Source organism: Mus caroli, unplaced genomic scaffold (assembly GCF_978045245.1).
Source record: "Mus caroli unplaced genomic scaffold, Mus_caroli_1 scaffold_7, whole genome shotgun sequence".
Classification (NCBI taxonomy): domain Eukaryota; kingdom Metazoa; phylum Chordata; class Mammalia; order Rodentia; family Muridae; genus Mus; species Mus caroli.
The window spans coordinates 27204474-27226151 of record NW_028227262.1 but is presented as its reverse complement, the minus strand read 5'-3'; the positions used below and the strand labels follow the sequence as shown (position 1 = coordinate 27226151).

Sequence of the window (21678 nt, the reverse complement as noted above, 5' to 3'; positions counted from 1 at the left end):
CATATCTTATATCACTTTGGCCACAGAGAACTCTTAGGGAACATGCAATTTCAGTTGAGATGAAAGATGAGTTGTGTTGTTGAGGTGAAGTAGGGAGGCTGAGGAGGCTGAGGAGGCTGAGGAGGTCGAGGAGGCTGACAAATACACCAAGGTTGTGGTAGATAAGAATTCCAAGCATCTAGAAAAGCTTGGGGTGGGGGGACCTGGAGGACATAGGGACTTGGGGTGAACAGGATTTTCACCTGCTAATTATGAGGATTCTAGAGTTTATCGTGAGCACTGCAAGATTTCATGAAGATTTCCTGGTTGCTGGGAATGGGGACAGGGAGAAATAAGAGGGAGGGAGCAGTGAGCAAGATGGGGGCCTGGAACAAGAGGGGCCAGGGAGCCCAGTCAAGATGCAACTTCCGGGGTCCCAGCTGGAAGTTCTAGGGCTGAGTCTAGGATGAAGCTGAGGGTGGTGGTGGTGAATGCAGGGTCTGAGATTCTGTCCAGAGGAATCTGGGACTGAAGGATGGAGTGGGTATAGGAGCTATGCATAGGAGGGGCATAGGAGCTATGCATAGGAGGGGTATAGGAGCTATACTTAGGAGGGTATAGGAGCTATGCATAAGAGGGGTATAGAAGCTATGCACAGGAGGGGTATAGGAGCTATGCATAGGAGGGTATAGGAGCTATGCATAGGAGGGGTATAGGAGCTATACTTGGGAGGGTATAGGAGCTATGCATAGGAGGGGTATAGGAGCTATGAACAGGACGGGTATAGGAGCTATGCATAGGAGGGGTATAGGAGCTATACATAGGAGGGGCATAGGAGCTATGCATAGGAGGGGTATAGGAGCTATGCATAGGAGGGGTATAGGAGCTATACTTAGGAGGGTATAGGAGCTATGCATAGGAGGGGTATAGGAGCTATGCACAGGAGGGGTATAGGAGCTATGCATAGGAGGGGCATAGGAGCTATACATAGGAGGGGCATAGGAGCTATGCATAGGAGGGGTATAGGAGCTATACTTAGGAGGGTATAGGAGCTATACATAGGAGGGGCATAGGAGCTATGCATAGGAGGGGTATAGGAGCTATACTTAGGAGGGTATAGGAGCTATGCATAGGAGGGGTATAGGAGCTATGCACAGGAGGGGTATAGGAGCTATACATAGGAGGGGCATAGAATGAGCCCCATAACTCAGCAGCAGTATTTAAGGTGAGCAGGAGGCTGGACTGAGGCTTTAGCTTGGGAGCCTAAGCTAAAGAGGTGTTGAGTTGGGTTTCTCTTTTACTAATTCCTTCCTTCTCCCCTCTCTCCCCTTTCTTCTTTCTTTCTTTTCTCTTTTCTTTCTTTCTTTTTTGTTCTGAAACCAGGAGTAGATCCACAGCCTTACACACAACTCTACCACTGAGCTATACCACAGCCCTGCAAACCCTTATGAAGACCCACTGTGTGTCTCTCTTAGTGTACAGATGAAAACCTGTGTTGATAGCTTCCTGTTACCCAGTCTCTTCCTCTGTTTTTTGTTTAGAGCCAAACTTCAAGAAGTCATGCATGTTCGCGCTGTCCTGTGTCCTGGCCTCTTTTCCCATTCCAGTCCAGTGCATGTTCTCATCAGTCTGTTTCACGTCAAGGCCACCACTGGTTACCCTGACACCAAGTTCAGTGGACTCTGTTTGTCATGCCCTCAGGTGTGAGGAACATAACCTCTTTCTGGGGTGACTCTTTTCTCTTTCTAGGTATTCATCCTCTATTTGACCTCTGGCTTAGAGGTGGCCTCAAGGCCTTTCCCCGTCTTAAAAATCCTTCTCTAGGAGACCTTGCTGATCTCAGTGGCTCCTTCTGCTTCCTGTAGCTCCAAGTTCATTAGACGTATACCAAGTCTTATACCAAGTCTTCTTATTGCTGGGACTCCATTGAGCATCTATATTGTTTACAAGAGCTAATGACAGTGCTACTAAGCCGGGGGCAACTGCATCAATAATGTCACCTCTGCATCCCAGTGGAGCATCAGTGGTAAATCCCCCCCCCCTTTTTCTGGTTGAGTCATCTGAGGTCTGAACGTCCTCCCTGGGTGATAATCATGAGAATGTAGGATGTCCCTTCTTCTCTTGAATAGACAACAGGCTGTGCATCCTTTGCTATACCAGGCATTTGACAGTTTGACTTGCTTAAACAAATATTTGGCAGTGTCAAGTTCGATCAGCTCTGCAGATGAGATGTCCCGAGCTGTAACATACCCTGCCATTTTAAAATGAAATGATGTGCATGTATCAGGAAATATCTGCACCAAGGTAACAAGTCCAAGGACAGGCACAGTTAGTTCTAGGCAAAGATGAGCGCCCTGAATTCTCACGCACTTGGTTGGCTACTCAATGTGACACAGTTCTCTGCTTTCCTCCCACACCTACCACAGGCTCTGAGATCTACTCCCTTCCCTCCTGCTGCAGCCAGAGCTATGGCTAGTGACTTAGCCCATCCTTACTCCCTGCCTTCAGGTCATCCTTGAGAACCATCCTTCTGGGACACTTGCCTGGTCTTCAGTGGCTCCCCTGTTTGCTTTCCTTCAGAACCTTCCACATCCCTTGTATGATGTCCCCAGGGGAGCAGGCTCTTAGCATCCCACTCCTCCTGCCCCTTCCTCCTGACTCCCTCTTGCAGTCTTGCCTTCATGCTGTCTGACTCCAACCTTGAAGGTCTGTGGTCTCCATAGCTTCCATCGTTTTCCAGACCTGTCTTCAGTCTACTTTAAAAATTCCTCGAGTGGTTAGAACATGTTGTTTCTCAGCTCTGCTTCTCTAGAGTATACATGAAGCCATAACCTTTGTAAGGTGATTAGATGAGTGAGTAAAACATCAGTTGGAAGAAGCAGGCTCATGTGCTGTTGAAGTTAAGCTGGAGAAGAAGCTCAACAACCCTTGGAAATTTCACCCAGGGATCTGGAATCTCTTAGTATTCTCTGTCAAGATGATCTGGAATTGACCCCAGACCTCTGCCAGGGATATGTCCCGGAGGCTTGCTGATGCTGGGCAGTGATGAAGCGGCGTGGGTCACATGCACTTCTTGCCTCCTCCAGCTGCAGAAGCAATTGAATGTGTGATGAGAAGTGGAGTGTGTGGGCATCACTGATCAGACCACTTTGGGGAGAGTCTGGACTTGCTCAAGAGGGTTGTGGATGGATCAGCCAGTGAATTAGGTCGGGGGTGTGGATAGAGGGTTTGCTTGGGCTTCCTTCATGCCTATATGTTTTTTGGGGGGAGGGGGGCAGTGGGGGCTGCAGCAAACAGCTCAGGAGGACTTGGAGGCAGAGAGCCAGCTGCTCCTACATCTGTATGAACAGTACACTCTTGCATCAAATTGCTTGTTAACACTGATCCGTTCACGCAATCAATGTGTGTTGCGGGGAAATGAAGCATCCTACACAACTGTGATCAAAACGAATTGCGTCATCTCGGGATTTTTTTTTTTCTTTTCTTTTTTAAAGGAAAGCAAGACAGTGTCTGGCAGACAAAGAAACTGGTTGGGAGCTGAAAATAGGTAATAGCAACAGCAGGGATTTTTTAATTGGCCAGAAGAGATGGTAAAGATATTGTCAGTGAGGCCCTGCTGAGGCCTGGGAAGCGGCAAGTATCTGTGCTTCAGGGGAAAGGCCATGAGGCGCGCAGACCCTGCTTTTATTCTGCGGTGCTTGCTTACACAATTTAATTAAAAATACCCTCATCCGCTGGAGGGTGATTTTCTTTTCTGGTCAGAACTCATAACATGCTCTGTGAAGGCCTTTTAGAAAAGTGAATGGGGCCAAGAAAACAGAAGGAGAGGGTGCTGACTCAGGGACCCAGCAGTGTTCCCATGATGGCACTGCGGCACAAAGACCCTCCAAAGGATGGCTGCCAGGTACTGACCCAGAAATCAAGAGCACTCCGCTCTAACTACCCAGACACATCGGCAGTCACTGTGGATGCCAGAACAGATTTTTCTCATGCTGAACTTGGCAGCATCCTAGTGGGCAGGGGTCATGAGTCCCAAACATGTCTCAGAATCCCCTGGTGCTCCTGCCAAGCCTGGATTACAGGACCTGGAGCCGAGACAGAGTTTGCATCACCATCAGGCTTCCAGGTGGTGCTGATGCTGCCAGCCGGGGCGACACATTTTGAAAAGTAAGTCTGTGTACTGTAACAACGTGGGGCACAGGAAGAGGTCAGGCCTTTGGGTTTGAGTCTTGTTTCTGCTGTGCAGCGTCAGCTCAAGTCACTGAGTTTCAGTGTACCTCACTTCCCTCGCTTAAAGAATGGACACAATCCATGTCCTGTCCTCTGGGCAGAGCTGGCATGAGTTTTAAGAAGTCGATGTGTACAAAGGTCCTGGTATAGTGGGACTTAGTAAGTAACGGCTTTCATTGTGTTTCTTCGGATCAAGCCTGTGTTGACATGTTGATAAGTGAGCGGTTTGAAGCTCCTTTTAGCTGAGGTGCTGTGAATACCCCTTCTGATAATAGCAGCTAACTGTCCGAAACAGTGCCGCCAGCCAGCTATCAGCGGACATTTTAAAATGCACACCAAGCAGGGGAAACTGGATCTAGTGCAGGCCCCGTGAGACTTGGGAATCACACTCTCTGCTCTTTCTCAGATTGGAGCACAGCCAAATAAAATGGGGAGGAGGGATGGAGTTGTGCCTGATTCTGCTCAGTTTCCACTGGCCCGTGGACAGGTCAGTTCTTCTCCCTGGGTCTGTTCTTCCCAGGCAAGATGAGAGGCCTAAGCTACAGCTGAGCCCCCACTGGGCTTTCCAGTGCTACGATTCAGAAGCAGAGAATCACAAGAACCATGAGCGCTGCAGATATTGCTTCTTGTGGAGTGGGGCACAGACATTGGTGTGTTGTGGGATTATGGGCTCATTCTGCCTGGCTGCAGGTCTCAGCCATCTATAAGCTGTGTGGCAGAGGGGAAGATCCCTAACCTCTCTGTTCCTTGGTTCCTGCATTCCCAGAAATGGACGCTCCCACAGTGTGATCTTTATTGTGCTTCACGGATATTCTTGTAGAAATCATCAGGACAGGCTGAACCCCTGGAAGTCCCTCCTAGAAGTCTCATGGTAGAGTGGCTGGTAAGAGCCTCCAATAGAATGTTACCCAGAGGGTGGGAATGGCCTCTCCTGAGCTAGCTTATGAGAGACTGAGCTGGAGATACCTCTTTGTATAAAATCCCAATTCATATGCCTTAAGTCTGGATTTGTTTACCCTATCTTTGGGGTCCACAAAGTATCCATTTCAGGGAGCATTTACTGCTCAAGAGAGTTTTTAATCTATTCATGTCAGGCATAGAGAAGGGTGCCCGGAGAGGTGGGAGGTCAAAGATTTAAATCCAGAAAGACACCACTGGTTTCCTCTCCCTCTCCCTCTCCCTCTCCCCCTCCCCCTCCCCCTCCCCCTCTCCCTCTCCCTCTCCCTCTCCCCTCTCCCCTCTCCCCTCTCCCCTCTCCCCTCTCCCCTCTCCCCTCTCCCCTCTCCCTCTGCCCTCTCCCTCTCCCTCTCCCTCTCCCTCTCCCTGTCCTCTCTCCCCTCCCCTCCTCCCTCCCCTCCCCTCCCCTCCTCCCTCCCCTCCCCTCCCTCCCCTCCCTCCCCTTCTTTCCTCTTTCTTTCTTTCTTTCTTTCTTTCTTTCTTTCTTTCTTTCTTTCTTTCTTTCTTACACAGTCAAAGGACCTGAACCTGGGGCTTTATACATACTAAGTTAAGTGCCTTACAGGCCATATATATATATATATATATATATATATATATATATATATATATATGTATGTATATATGTATATTCCTAACCCAGCACTTTTAAAAGACACTCCTCTTGCCCCTCTGGGTGGTAGAAGAGAACTTTTCAAAGCTGTGGAAATAGCTCTAAGATCTTTGCCTACATGGTTCTTTCCCTCCCCTCCTCTAGACCCTGGAAGGGTCTTCCTGAGCCACAGCCTAACCATCCTCTCTACAAGGGAATTCCTCAGGCAAAGAAAGGGTCTGCTCTGAAACTACAGCAATGAGTGGGCAAGATGTTCTCAAAGAATTCCTTGCTAGCCATAAAGGCCACAGCCTTCCAGTCTGTTGGATATTGACAGACAATCTGTCTTCATTTAAAAATGTCCCAAGAAGAACAAGTCTGTTACATTCTGGCCAACAGACGAATGCTGGTGGAAATGAAGTCATGAAAATCTGACTCCAACATCAAATGTTAATTAGTATGCACCAGAACTTCACACAGGACCCGAGAAGATGAGTGGAAGGAAGGACCATGCCAGAAACTCCCTGCTGGCAGCGTTATCCTAAAGCTGCCCTTAGAGCATTCTTCCTGAAATGACAGGCATGGGTGCCCTCCTCACACATGCGATTCACATCGGAAAGAATCATCCACGCTAGAAGAGAGACTGCTCACAGCTGGCCCAGAACATTCTCCCATCCGCTGGCCTTCAAGCCCGCTGAAGCGGACACTTCAGGAAGGATATAGAGCAGAGCTAAATTCCCAGCCACATGAAAACTGTGGGTGGGGAGAACAGTGGGCACAGCTAGCCCTAAAACATCCTGCTTGGCTCCTATATATGCCTGAACTTGCAAGGTATCTCTTTTGTACATCCAGAAGGGATGTCTTCAGGATACAGGGTGGTCCCTGGAACAAGCTAGTCCCATCCTGTTCTTTCCCATGTCTCCATGGCAAATTCTAGCAAGTTCTCATCTGATGAGTGGATCCGACATCAAGCCAGAATTGGCACACGCAAGCTCTTCTGTTCTGAAAAAGCAGCGGGAATGTTCTAATGTGTCTCAGTTTTAGGTAGGAAAATAAAAATGGAAACAGCTAACATTTATAGAAATCCTCCTGAGTCCCAGGCAGTTCAACATGTCACCTGCGCTTAAAAGGACATAATCCAGCAGATCACTATGACTTTAATGTAACAAACATGGATGCAAAAACAAATAGCTAATACCTTAGAGTGGGCATGGCCCTTTGATAGCTTTAATCTTACTTGATGGTAAGCCTACTAGAATTCACTCTATATTGGTTATTTTTCTTGCACTGTGACCAAATACCTGACAAGAAGCAACTTAGAAGGGGAAGGGCTTATTTTGACTTGCAGTTTGTGGGAAACACAGTCCACCACAGTAGGGAATGGTAGCGGGCAGCCTGGTGATCTTGGGAGCTTCAGACATCTTATTCACATCTTAGAGGATTAGGAAGCAGAGAGCTTAGGTTGGAACAGGACCTATAACCAACTAGTTCTGCCCTTAGAGCCCTATGTCTTCCAGTTATGCCCCAAGTCCAAGAGGTTCTGCAATCTTCCAAAAGGGCACCATGAGCTGGGAACCGAGTGTTCAAACACATGAGCCTGGGGGAGACATTTCACACTCAGACCATCATATCCTACCTCTAGCCCCCAGTAAGCGCCTTTTCAAAATGCCAAATGCATTCAGTATAACCAACCACAAAAGTCATTAAAGTCTTATGGTTCCAACAGTGCTCAAAATTCCAAATTCCAAAATCCCTTCTGAGATTCAGGACAGTCTCTTAATTGTGAACCTCTGTGAAATCCAAAGACAAGTCACGGATTTCTGGCAAGGAAGGATGGGAACAGCACAACACTGAGGTTTAGCTCGGAAAATGCCAATCCTTGCACCTTCACATCTAGCATCTGGGGTTCACAGTGGCCTCAGGACGGCATCTGTTATACTTGCAGTGAGTCACAACCATGCCATACTCCTCTAATGCTAGCTGCCTCGAAACCAGAGTCTATTACTTCTAAATCTAGTCTCACTGAAAGCTCAGAATCTGGGTAGGACCCAGCCAGATGCTTTGACAGATGTAGCATCTGGTTCTAGTCCAGGTTCTGGTAGAGTTTTGATCACTTCTGCAGCCTCAGGAGCTGGACTTTTCGTTGTCTGTGTTTCAATCAGCATCTTGCTCTTCTAATCAGTAACTGTGATAGCTCTACCCACAGCCTTCTAAGACTTCTTGAGCCTAAAGCTCCAAACTCTTCCATGTTCTCTTCTTGTCACCAGGTCTTAAGGCCCAATAGGCACATCGTCAGCCTTATTAGTGTCATGGCCCCACTGCTCAGAACCAATTTTCTGGATTAGCTATTTTTTCTCATCACTGTGATCAAACACCCAACAGGAAATAACCTAAGTGAGAATGGATTTTTTTTTTTTCTGGCTCATGGTTTGAGAGGATACAGTTCAGCATGGTTGGGAAAGCTTGGTTAGTAAAGCTTGGTTAGTAAGCTTAAAGACAGGGGGAGTATTAGTCAGGAGGCAGAGAGATAGGATCAGAACCAGGAATGGGTTTTATAAGCTTCTACCCTCCACACCCTGTATCTGCAAACCAGGCAGATATCAAAAGATTTTACAACCCTCTACGACAACAGTGCCAGCTTGGGATCAGATCCATGAACTTGCGACACTTCCCATTCAAATGACACGTGTCTTCTGGGAAAATGAGCCCAGAGCCCAGAACCATCAGGCACCAGGAACTCACTCTGGGATCAGGGCCCATGGGGGTATGCTCAGCTTGGGCAAGCAGCTGAGGCAGCTCCTGCTCTGTTTTCCCAGCCTTTTCTTTTCCCTCACAGGTCTGAATGCTGCCTCTGAAATAAGAATTTTCCCCTCTGAGAGTCATTCTAACTCCATCTTCCCTCCCACTGCTGCTTGCTGGGGGAACTCTGTGGCTTGGCATGCCTCAGTCTCAGACAGGGGCGATTTATGTCCTTTTGTTTGGCAAACAGCTATGTACAGAATAGACGTGACTTGCTGAATGCCTTCATGCAGGGGCAGGGGAGGCCAGGGCTGTAGAATATCCCAGCGAAGCTTTTCCTGCCTGGGCAAAGCCACACCAGACAGCTGTTACTTCCTGTGCTGCAGCCAGTGGGAGTGCGGAGGGAGGAGTTGATTATTTAATGTTTCCACGTAGCAGGCTGGAGTGGTGGGGAGACACTAATGCTTCCAGTGTCCTGGCTCTCGACACTGACACCTGACTCTCTTTGTTTCTCCATGCCTTGCTGGCTTTTTGTAGGAAGATGCCACCATATCTCAGGCATAAACTAGGAAGTTATGAACTTGGGGTACAGGGCTCTTTTTCTGTGGGGTTGAGTCAGTCCAGGGGCTGTGTGTGTCAGGAGTTCAGATTCTGGGGCAGGATTTGTACCTGCTGAATAACGCATGGGACATAAGATATTTGTGGCATAGTATCATACCTCTCCTCTGTACTTCATCCTTCTCCCCACACCCAGGATGCCAGTAGAAAAATCCTTGTCTTCTTATTGGTTTAAAAAATATATTCTCTCTCATCCCTCCCGCCCCCATCCATGCTTAGGTGTGTTCGTTTCCTGAGACCATGAGACGTGCCTGTTCACACATACACATACAGAATGCCCCAGTCCAGGTCTATTCTTAGCATAGAACAGGCACTCAATGTTTGTTAAGTGAATAATGAATGGCCATCTCACTCTTCCCTGAAGCCCCAGCATTGCCCTCAAGCCTGAGGACAGCTCTGAGACTCTGACAGGGTGACAAAGCATGATCTCCACATTTAGGGCAGAGACTCATGTGCCCTAATGAATCAGCAAATGCTCTAAGGAACAGGAAAGATGGCAGATTTCACAGAACTCAAGGGGACGTCTGAGATAACACAGCCCAACTTTCTCATCTTACAGATAAGGACCTGAGTGACCACCTTCCCCAAGCTACCTAGCACCTGGAATCAGAGACAGGTCTTTCTTAAAATCTACCCACCAGCCCCTTCTCACCAGACATACTAGCCGATATGGGTCTGGCTCAAGCCTGGGTGCCGAGGTTGCCAGCTTACTCCCTAGCCTGGTCTTCTCCAGTACAGGCCACAGCAGCAGGCCCAGTTCTGAAGCTCTTATTCCCCCACCGACTCACCCATTGTCTGCCATGCCCTGTCTCTGGGGAAGGGTGGTAATTAGCTTTCACTGCATGGTTCAACACAAAACCTGTGCCCCACATGTTCTGGATCAAATGTGGGCTTGGCACTGGAATACAGGCCAAGTGGCAATTAACAAATAAACCAGAGGAAGCCATGAGGGGAGCAGGGTCACTCATGTCTCCCTGAGGAGAAAGACAATCAAAGTTCCCTGGGAGCATGGTTCAGTTGGACAGAAGAAAGTTAGTGGAAAGGGACAGAAGGCCAAAGATGGAACGGGGAGGAAGGGATCGGATGGGTGGAGGAGAGGATGGAAGTGTGGTCTTTCTCCTCTTGAACTGCTCTGGGTCCCTGTGTCAGTTCCTGGGCATCCTTTTGGGACACACCACCTAACAGGGTTGGCCAGACAGAGAAAGTGGGGCTGTAAGGAAAGAGAGCAAATGGGAACTGCTAGAGTTTATCAGTTCTCACTACTCTTCCAGTGAGAGACCGCAGGCTCAGGCCCCAGTTCCCAGAGGGGCAGGGGCAAAGCATTGGTTCTGCCTACCAACAGCATCAAGGGAGGGTGAGATCCTTCAGACAGCCCTTGCTGTCCTATCTGCATTGAGATGGCACTCCCCTGTCACCATCACTACTGACTCCAGAGCATGTAAGGAGCTGCCATCTGGGCCTTTAAGGTTCTTCATACCATGAGGTGTGCCAGGATACCAAACCTCATTCTCAAACAATAACCAGTCCATCATGGAAGGGCCAAATCCTCCCACCCTCACAGGCTGGTGGGACACAGAGGACCCGTGCCATGTCTACTTTGCAAGAGTGCTGTGACTGCTCTATAAGAGAAGCCATCTCTTTGATCACCCACTCTGACTGGCCAGAAACACTCACAGTGACCCACCTAGCTCCCAGTCCCATGTCCCTCTCGCAAGACCAGGAAGGATACGCTTACCCAGGGACCCAGAGCAGAACCTATGAGCCCTCCTCGTCTTTCTCAGGGGACAGGCAGCTCCAAGGTTCTGTTCTCCAGTCTGAGAAGTGCCACCCTGCCCTCTGGAGATGAAGCTGCTGAGCAGCTCAGAGACCACATAGCTGAGGCAGTCCCATAGCCCGCAACCCAGCCACTTCTTGAAGTTTGAGGTTTAGGCTTTTTCGGGGCTGATTTTGTCAGTTGATTCATCTTTATGGAATCTTAGTATTTTCCTCTTTTAATAACCCCCAGCTTAGCCCTCTTTGTCCATGTTTTGCTTCTACCAATATGAAAGTGAGCCTTGGCGAGGGTATCCAGCGGCTGCTGGGGCAGCTGCAGAGAGAAGGTAGGCTAGGAGCCATCTCCAAGCAGAAATGGGCCTGAGCTGCACAGTTCATTAACTGTTTTATGCCCCCTTCCCACTCCTGTTTCTCACACCCAAGGGTGTCCCTGGAGCTCCCAAAGGCTCCAGGCTCAACCTACCATCAAATGAATGACTGTACCCATTGTTATTCAGGAAGCCAGAGCAAGGATTCCCACCTCCAAAGAAACAGTGAGAATTCTTGGGTCCAGGGCATGAATGAGAGAAGCGAGGGCAGGGGCCCCATCATGGGCACTCAGGGCATGAATGAGAGAAAGGAGGGCAGGCTCCCATCATGGGCACTCACTCCAGCACGTCCCGGTTGAATTGCTTCTTGCTGTTGCCCAGGAACTCTCCTATCATCTGGCGGCTAAGGCCTTTCCGCTGGAGGAGGAAGTGGGCCACACCGATGGGGGTGTCAGGGATGAAGCCACGTGAGATCAGGAACTGGATGCCCTTGTCCGGATTTCTGCAGAAGGGTTGGGGTTGGGAGGCGAGAGGAAGTCAAGGCTGCTGTCTTGTCTCCTATAAACCCTGTGAGATCTACTTCCCAGGCCCACCCCGTGGTCTCCCCATGGGCGTAATTGTCACCGGAACATCACAGAAGTATGGGGTGGGGATGCTGGGGAGTGGGGTTGGGTTGAGGTGGAGGCTGCGGACAGGTATGTGGTTTGAATTGTGAAGAGGAGGTCTGACTCAACAAGAACCCAGAACAAGTAGAGAAGCTTCCGTCTCTGCCCCTGTCTTGCTCTGGATAGGCCCTCTAGTCCCCAGGTGGCTGGGGAGGCTCCGCCTCCAGCCTGCACCTCAGAGGCTCTTGGAGCTGCCATTCACTGAGTGGGAGGAGATAAGTGATCATGAGAAACCTTTCCTCAAATGTTTGACGTTTTCAGGACACCCCAGCCTGTGACTTCTCTCCTAGCAATTCATTTGTATTGTGTTTTGCCAAGGCATCATTTCCCCATCTGTAGGGGGAGGGGATACAGCTGGTTCTTTACCAGGGATAGATTGGGAATCATAGTCTTGAAGGATAATGGTATCTGATTTTACATGCACTCCGAATTGATGGGGGGTGGGGAGTGGTGTGCTAGGGTGGAGCTGTGCTCAGCAGGGGGCAGCCTAAGCTACAAAAGGATGGATGGCTCTGGCCTCACCTAGTTTTACCTCTTGCTAACAGTTGAAGAGTGAGCATCCTCCCACCCTCCTGTGAGCCTGTTTGCTTTTCCGTGAACTAGGAGGATGGTCCCTAACTCTACATACTGCTGGGAGGACCGCAGGTGCACTATCATGAGGCCAGGAGCTGTGTCTCACTCATCTGTGTTGTAAGGGCCTGACAGTCATAGTTATATGAATGAATGAACCCAGGAAAGGGTTCCTGCTCTGTGGCGGTAGCTACAAGGGGGGAAGGGTGAATGAGTATCAGTGAGCATCTCACGGGGATGGAAAGTGTCTGAAGTTTCCTCAGTGTGGCCCTGCCTGCGCTCTTGCTGTTACAGTCTTATTTGAGTCTCTGCGTTACAGATCGCATTAAGTTCTCCCCTGTTTCCTAATCCCTTTCCTATCCATTTGGTTCTCTCTATGGTCCCTTTCTGTCTTTCTCTCCTCTTACCTATCCAGCTACTTAAAAAAAAATCATTTTCAAATCTGTGGTTATTGTGGGGAGAAGGAATGGCCTTCACAGGAGGTCAGGTGACAACTCTGTGGGGTCGGTCACCTTTCTCCTTCCACATTTATGTCTTTTCCTGGGACAGAACTCAGGCTTGCTGACTGAGCGCTTTCCACCAGGACTCTATCTTATTTTTATACCACTGTCTCTTCTGTCTCTGCCATTTCCTCATTTTGTGATCCCAGTGAAATAACACCGTTTCACTAACATCATTTTCGTCCTCAGTGATTCCTGGTCAGTCTTCATATTGCCTGTGCTCAACTCTGTATTTTCCCACTTTCCAAACCACCATTTCACCTTGGAAAGCAATACTTGTGAAAAAAAAAAAAAAAAAAAAAACCACCACCAACAACAACCACCCATGTTTAATGTGTTGGTCATCTGGAAAAAATAGAGTGTGCATTTCTTAAACACTGGCTAGGGACTCAGGCGAGGGTATTAAACTAGGCAAGTGGTGGGGACGAATCGTCCCTCCTGTCCTTCCCTAGGCTCCAAGCTCACTCACATGTTGAAGAGGTTGAGGCCGATGCGGTACAGCCGCTTGCGCAGGGTGTCTGTGGAGAGCGTGGGGGACCTGCAGCTGGCTGGGTTCTCGCAGTGGTAGCGGGGCAAGCTCAGGATCACCGCCTGCAGGGCCTCCTTGGAGGCGGCGGCAGAAACCTCTGAGCTGGATTTGGCAGACTTGGTGGAAGCGCTGCTGCTGCTCAGCTGCTCAGAGTTGTCGCCTCCCTCGGCCTCTGCCCCTTTCCCTGCCTGCTTGGCCCCCTCCTCTTCCTCCTCTGCCTCTGTAGCCACCGCCTCCTCCACCACGGCCTGGGCCACCGCGGGTTCCTGTGCGCTCTGGGCGCGGCTCTCCGCTGCCTCTGAGTCCTCATTGGGTGGGTCCATCCGTTCCGAGGCTGGGACTTCCGAGACCTCCTGAGCCACGGTGTCCTCTTGTTCGGCTTGGGCGGCAGCAGGCTCGGCTGTGGCCTGGGCGGTCTGTGCGCCCAGACAGTTGGCCACAGACAGGGCGGTGGAGGAGGAAACAGAGATGTTCTGGTTAGCGATCTGCACCGTAACGTCCCGGAAAGCCATCATGAGGGTACCGCTGTGACCCTGAGGCAGACCACCGGCCTCATCTCCAGACCCGGGGCCGCTCTCTGGCTCCCGCGCCGCCGCCTCGGTCTCCAGGCCTGGCTGTCCCGCACTCGGGTGCAGCGCCTGGTGGAGCTGGTACGCGCCACTCTCTTGCAGGGAGCACATGGTCTTGAGGCTCCAGGTGCTGAGGGCGTCGTCGATGGACTTGGCCAGGGACTGCACCTGCTCGGTAAAGGAGTCCTCCAGCTCGGTGAGCGAGCCAGCGAAGGTGGGCGGCAGCGAAGGCGAGCGCCCCAGCGGGAGCCCAAGGAGCCCACAGCCCTCCAGGAGCGCTTTCTCTGCCACCAGACTCTCTGCTGTGGGCGCCCTCACCTTGCGCAGTGAGATCCGCCGAGGCAGGCGGCTCTCCAGGAGTGAGTTACGGATCTTCTCAAAGTTCTTGCTGAGCTGGTACTGGCGAAAAGCGGTTTGGATGGTGCACGCGGCGCGTCGGGATACCAGGTGGCCCCCGTATTTGTGTTCTAGCATTTCAATCTGCAGCAGGGATAGAGAGAAGGGCTCAGTTAGGGGAAGGGTGGAGATAGCGCTGATTAGACCAGTACAGCCCACCGTAAGAATCAGGTTCTGACTCCCCAGTGCACAAGTGCACAGCTTTACCGGGAGCCTACATCCAAGACCCCAAGCCTGACATGCCTGAGATGCCAAGTCTTTGGAAAGACTCCTAGGGGCAAGATGGAAGATTCCACGCAGGATTTGTGATGTCCTCTGTGGTGGTAGACAGAGGCGTTAGGATGGAAGTCCCATTTATGTCCTGATTATTGAAGAACGCTTACATCAGAGACGCATGCAGTATTTATTAGTAAAATACTTATCTTGAATTTGTAGTAAAATGTACCAGCTAGCATGATATTAATATTAATAAAACATTAATAAAGATGGTTGGAGCTTGGTGATGGCTATATGGGAGTTTATTACACTATTGTTTCTGCCTTGATGCACACTTAAAAATAATTAAAAATGAAAAATTAAACAGTGGTTTCAAGATCAGTCAATCAAGCAAACAAAACTCCTGCTCACCCGGGGCAACCTCAGCATCCCTTGGCATTTGGATTTGTGTGTCTTTGCATCACCAACCCCCAGTCCAGATTCAGGCACATGGGAAGTGCTCAGTAAATGTGAACACAAGAGATGGACCACGGTCCAAGCGTAGGATCACCTTTGTGTATATCAACAGGAGCTGTTCAGCCAGGACCAGGCTTGGTTAGAGCATCTAACCTGAGCAGAGCACACATGGCATCCGTGTGTTCAGGGTTCTGCCTCATTTCCTTCGGCTCTGCTCTCTATCTCTGAATTTCTGTTTCTCTATGTGCTGTGTTCTTGCTTTCTCCAGTTTATCAAAACTTCTCAAGAATGGACTAGGGACGTCACCTGTAAGAGAGCCAATCCCTGACACTTATTGGTGATACTCTGCTATGCTTGTAGACAGGAGCCTAGCACAGCTGTCTCCTGAGAGGCTTCACCCAGCAGGAGATATAGAGGTGGGAATGCAGAGACTCACAGTCAAACATCAGGCAGAGCTTGGGTAGCCTTGTGGAAGAGCAGGGGTGGGGGGTCGGGGGGAGCGGGGAGGAGGCGAGGTTAGAATTGAATGAACTGGAGGGGTCAAGGACAACACAAGAAGGCCTACAGAGTCAACTAACCTGGGCCGGTGGGGTCTCACAGAGACTGAATCACCAAATGAAAAACCTTCAGGAGTGGACCTAGGTCTCCTTACACATTTGTAGCAGATGTACAGCTTGGTCTTCCTGTGGGTCCCCTAACAATTGGAGCAGAGGCTGTCTCTCTGACTCTGTTGCCTGCATTGGATCCTGTTCCCCTAACTGGACTGCCTGGCTGGGCCTCAGGGGGAGAGGATGTACCCTCTCTGAGGAGTGGGGTGGGGGGAAGGAGATATTGAGGGGAGGGGTTTATAAGGATAAGACTGGGAGGAGAGGAGGGGCAGGAGGGTGCAACTGGGATGTAAAGTGAATAAATATATTTCTAAAAGACTTGGGAGACATTCCCCCCTACACCACACCCTCAGAAGTAACTGACCATTTAACTATGCCCCTTGGAGGGCTTTGCATTTAAATAAAAGATCAGGCTAAAACTAGGGAAATAGGCTTCATTAGTATTGCAGACTCCTCAGTCCCTTGAATGCTGTGTGAGGGACAAGACAAACCTGGACTCTGAAATCAAGCTTCGCTCAACCTTGCCCTCGTGCCCTTCTGTAACTGAAGGTCTGGCTGAGGGCCACTGCAGCACTGCTGTTCCAACATTCTCCAGGAGTCAGGATGGGGAGGGGCACAGGTAGATTTGCTACCCACGGAGCAGATGGAAAGGCAAGCCCATCCCTCGATAGGGCATTCTCACCTGCTTCCTTATCTACTCAACCCACCAAAGGCTGTGTCTGGGATGACTGGCACAAGGCTCTAAGCTTCTCAAGGCATCACTACAGTGGTATAGCTCTGTGTGTTGCAGGGGAGTCTTTAAGGTGATATTAAAAGCATACCAGGATGGGTTTGGAGACACAGCTTAGTGACAGAGGTTTTGCCTAACACATGTAAGGCCACAGGTTTCATTCCCAACACTGCTTTAAAAATAATCATACTGAGTATGCCGTCTATCAAATTACTGAACACTTAGCAGCTTAAAATAACACATATTTATTGTCTCAGGTTCTTTACATCACTAGTCTGGCTAGAGTTCAACTGGGTTCTCCATGAAAAGCAATATCTTTGGAGGACTTTCCCGCATGAGTCAAGACTGCATCTCCATTCTATGCCTCAGTGGATATGCTACAGTTCATCACTGAGAACCAACAAAGCTATAATTCTTTTCTCTCTAGAATAATGTCTGCAAGAGCAGGAACAGATGTCTTGAGGCAAAAAGCCAGGTTTCTTAGAGGTACACCAAGGGCTACATAGAGAAACCAAGTAGGCTACTCTCTAGCTGAGTGGTAGATAGAATTCCAAGATGGTCCCAGTGAGTCTCACCCTGCTGTATTTACTCTATGTGATTCTCTCCCTTTGAATTTGAGCTGGCCTAATTAATGTGATGACATTATTCCTGTGAGTTTCCAGTATATTAGAAACACGTTTCTGATCAACTGACTTTCAGTTAACCAAAAGGAAAGTTGTCCTGATGAGTCTGATGCAATTGGGCAAACCTTCTAAAAAAAACCAAACAAACAACAAAACCCTAAGGTGGATGATTCCCTGCGTGTCTCAAACTGCCATATTGTGAAGAGTAAGATGAACAACACCCCCCCTTTACCGACATCGTTTAATCCCTTGTTGAGGACCATTAGGAGTCACTCAAGGCTCGGATTCCACATCTCTTTTCCGTTTTTAATTCCTGGAGAAACCAAGACTCAAGAGAATCTTGACAGGTGATAAGATTCTATAAGCAACTGAAAGAAGTTGTGGAAAACCATTACCTAACATAGTTCCGACAAGGCATAGAATCTATTTGTTTGGTGTGGTACTGGTTAGGTGATATTGTTGTTGTTTTGATTTGTCTATTCAACTTGACACAGTTTAGGGTCATCTGGGAAGGGAAAGCCTTAATTTAGAAGATGTCTTCTTCAGATTGGTCTGTAGGCAAGCCTTTGGGGTATGTTCTTGATTAAAGATTGATGGATTTCGGAGGACCTATCCCACTCTGATAGCGCTACTCCCCTGGGGAGATGGTCCTGAGTTTTGTAAGAAAGCAGTCTGAGCAAACTGTGACAAGGAAAGCCAGTGAGCAGCATTCTTCCGTTGCCTGTTTCAGTTTCTGCCTCTAGGTTCTTGCCTTGAGTTCCTGCCTTGGCTTCTCTCAATGATGCACTGTGACTTCTAAGTCAAACAAATGCTTTCTTTCCCAACTTGCCTTTGGTCAAGATGCTTATTATAGCAATAAAAAGCAAACTAGGATAGTTATTATCACACTTAGAGGCAGAGGACTGGGCAAGGTGACCCTAAGAGGGTCCATCTTCAAGCTCAATGTCTATGTTGCCTGAAAAAGTTGAAGTTTAGATTCCTATCTCCATCCTACCAATTCATTCCGACACTTTAGTCCTCTTTGGTTCAAATATGAAGTGTCTCCTACTGGCCCATGTTAAAGTCGAGGTAAAATGTTAAGGCCTAGGTAACTGTTACCTGGCTAGCCTGCTATTATAAGGAGACTTTATCATATGTTTCTAGGAAACTTTTAATGCCAAGTTGATTAAATATTCTGTTATGTTCTGTGCTCTTAGAAACCAATTATGATAGAAGTCAGTAGAACTCCTTTGTATAGTCACCCACAATGAGCTTAGACCTGAACCAACCATCCGGCAGCACTTCCTGCACCTGTGTATAGGCTTTAATGGTGTTGCCTTTATAAACTGCCCCTGGGATGGACCCCAGCATAGGAGATATAAGAATCTATTTAAAATAAGACTTCCATTTTGAATAGGGGTTGAGTCAAGTTTAAATTCTCAAGAATTCCCTGGGAACTGACGCCCTACTTGGCAGAAAGAGACACATACTTGGGCAACTGACACCCTAGTTGGCAAGTTAAGACATAACTGTTAGATAAGTCCCATCCTGGTAGGCAAGTTAAGACACGAATGTTAGACAAGGCAAGTCCTCTGCCACAGTTGAATACCCAACCAATGAGAGCAGGATAAGTGTACAGCAAAGACATGTTCCAAAGGAAATCCCCTTCCCCCTAAACCCTGATTGGAAGAATAACTTGGTACAGATGTTTGTAGATGTCAGGCTTAAAAAGTCCTGTAGGATCTTAACTTGGGGTTATGGTTCAATTCAGGAATCTGGACCATGTCCCTGATTTGCCAGTCTTAGGGTGTGGTATTCAATAAACCACCCCTATTTGACTGAGATCAGTATCTGTGTGGTTTGCCCAGAGATTCCAAGACCTCAACACTGTACTTTGAATGCTTGCTTGCTCCCCAGTTTTTAGCACTGGTTTTGGGGAGAGTGTTGAGCCTTTTAAAGAGGTGAGGGTATATCTGGTGGAAATAGGTAAGAAAAGACAGGTTATAGCTAGCCCTTCCTATCAGTTTCTGTTTTCTGATGACACGAACAGCCCCTCCTACTATGAGCTGAGATGCTGTGTTATGCTTTCTTTCTCTGCAGTGGTAGACCAAACATCCTCAAACTGTGAGCCAAAATACATCCTTTTTTTTCCTCTTTAAATTGTTTCCCTTAGGTGTTGTGCTCACAGCAACACTAACCCGTTCAGAAAACTGGTGCCACAGAAGAGGTTGTTACTGTAACTAGCTCTGCCCATGAGATTCTGAGGCCTTTGGAACTGGTTTGTAGGAAGACGTCAGAAGAGTTTGGAGAACCATGGGATGCTGTAAGCAGGGGCTGATCAGTTGAAGCTTGGGAGGCTAGAATGGTGATAAAAACATGGACAATAAAGACTGTGCTCATGAGATTTCAGATGGGAACTGGGCTACATCCATTTGGATACAGCCTGGAAACTGTATTCTGCCTATACCCTGAAATTTTAAGTGAGACAGAATTGAAAAGTAACTTCAAGACAACATAGGCTTCAAGTTGTGATGTGCTTTTTGTTGCATGCTTTCAGCCAGGTATGTAGTCACAATTTGGAACAAAAAGCCACACAGAAAAATATGAAAAATGTTTGTCCACAATAGCAGCTACACTGGATGGTTTTATGTCAATACCACAAGCTAGAGTCATTTTCAAGGAGGGAACTTCAATTGAAAAATGTCTTATGAACTAACCAGTACCCCGGAGCTCTTGATTCTAGTTGCATATGTATCAAAAGATGACCTAGTCGGCCATCACTGGAAAGAGAGGCCCATTGGACACGCAAACTTTATATGCCTCAGTACAGGGGAACACCAGGGCTAAAAAATGGGAATGGGTGGGTAGGGAAATGGGGGGGGTATGGGCCACTTTTGGGATAGCATTGGAAATGTAATTGAGGAAAATATGTAATAAAAAAATATAAAAAAAGAAAAAAGAAAAATGCCTCCATAAGATCAGGCTGTAGGCAAGCCTGTAGGGCATTTTTGTAATTTACAATTGATGGGGGAGAGCCCACCCCATTGTGGATGGTACCATCCCTGGGATGGTGATCTTGGGTTCTAAGAGAAAGCAGGCTGAGCAAGCTATGAAGACCAAGCCAGGAAACAGCGAAACAGCACTCCTCTTTGGCTGCTGTACCAGTTCCTACTTCAGGGTTCCTGTCCTATGCGAGTTCCTGCCCTCACTGCTTTTGATGATGAGCTGTTATATGGTACTGTGAATGAAATCAACCCTTCCACCCCCAGTTGCTTTTGGTCATGGTGTTTTATCACAGCAATAGTAACTCTAAGTAAGACAGCAGCACATTTAAAGTGGCAAGACCGGCCGCTGGAGACTCCGGGTGTAGAACTGCAAACTCATTCAAAAGATTCACCTTTGAAAAGAGAGTGCCACTGGGCATTCCACTTGTAAAGGCCTGCCCAGAGAAGTATTTTCCCGGGTTACCCACACAGGCTCTCAGAGGTCACAGAGTCACGGATCCATATTTTTAAGGAAGGGTTGGAAGGTCAATGGGACCATATCCCCACTTCAGGGATTCCCTAACTGAGAAATGCATAAAACTTTGAGGATAAAATCCTGAGATACAATAAGACCTCAGGATGCTTGAGATGCTGGGGATATAGAATGTCTGTCAGGGGAACCTGTGGGCATTGGTGGAATCAGCCCCAGGAAGAGGTCACGTGGATTGCAAATGGCAGGACTGCCCAAGCTTGATGGAGTTCAAATGATGTCACAACCACCAGTTCTCAGGGACAGAGCTAGAAAACTTGACATTTCCCTGCGTCTTGGTTTTGCAGTAGTTCTTGTTTCCATGTTTTCATTTCGACTTTTTTTTGGAATGAGAATACTTACTTTGTACTGTTGCGTATTAGAATTAGGTAACTCATTATCTTTTTAAACAGAAGATCACAATTAAGAGGTTGCTGTGAGTCTTCATAAGACCCTGCAGTTTAGATTCCCCCCTCCAACTTTTGGGAGAATATATTCCTTATTCGTAGCGTTCGGTTTAATAAAGACAGTTGTTTTCAAATATATCATGTCCTTTGACTTATTTGCTTCTGCTCTTTCCTCTCCTTTGTTCCCACTCCCCTGAGACTTGGGTTTATGAATGGTGTAGGAACTGTTAAGACTTAGATACGCTTAGATTTGGACTAAATGCATTTTGTATTATGATATCCATGGATGGAATGTTTTGATTTGAATGTAAGATGCCCCTGCTGGCTCATATTTTTAATGCTCATTTCCGAGCTGTTGGTATAGTTTTGGGACATTTTGGTATCACTGTGGAACTTTTTGAAGGTGAAGCCTAGCTGTCTACGAGGGGTATATCTTTGAAGGTTAGACCCAGGGTCTGGTCTTTGTCACAGTCTCTGGTTCCTCATCTATGTAGTGTTGCCAAGAGCCCTACCAGGTGCCCCCTCCACTGAGGACTGAGCTGTTGCTCCGAGCCTTGCCTGTTGTGATGGAACTGAAACTATGAAACTCCTTTTTTCCCTTGAGTTGTCTCTGAGAGCTGGGTGGTCCCAGTGATGCAGACAGAATGGACACAAAGCCTGGTGAAGGCAAAGGCTTCGCTTGCTATTTTTCACTGCCTGGTCCCCCGTCTTTTGACAGCAC

The 21678-nt window shown here is 48.2% G+C and overlaps 1 protein-coding gene across 4 annotated transcripts in view; it reads right to left on the bottom strand.

Annotated features, from left to right (window-relative positions):
- Iqsec3 (IQ motif and Sec7 domain ArfGEF 3) overlaps positions 1-21678 on the bottom strand; it is a 99054-nt gene that overhangs the window by 25281 nt on the left and 52095 nt on the right. For all 4 annotated transcript variants that reach the window (XR_015047569.1, XM_085839977.1, XM_085839979.1 and 1 more), the window contains 2 exons: positions 13401-14509; positions 11537-11698 (listed from right to left, as the gene is read on the bottom strand). Coding sequence is in view for 3 of the 4 variants with exons in the window: in XM_085839977.1 (XP_085696103.1) it covers positions 11537-11698; positions 13401-14509 (1271 nt within the window). In the remaining variant the exon portion in view is untranslated. The remainder of the gene's footprint in view (positions 1-11536; positions 11699-13400; positions 14510-21678) is intronic.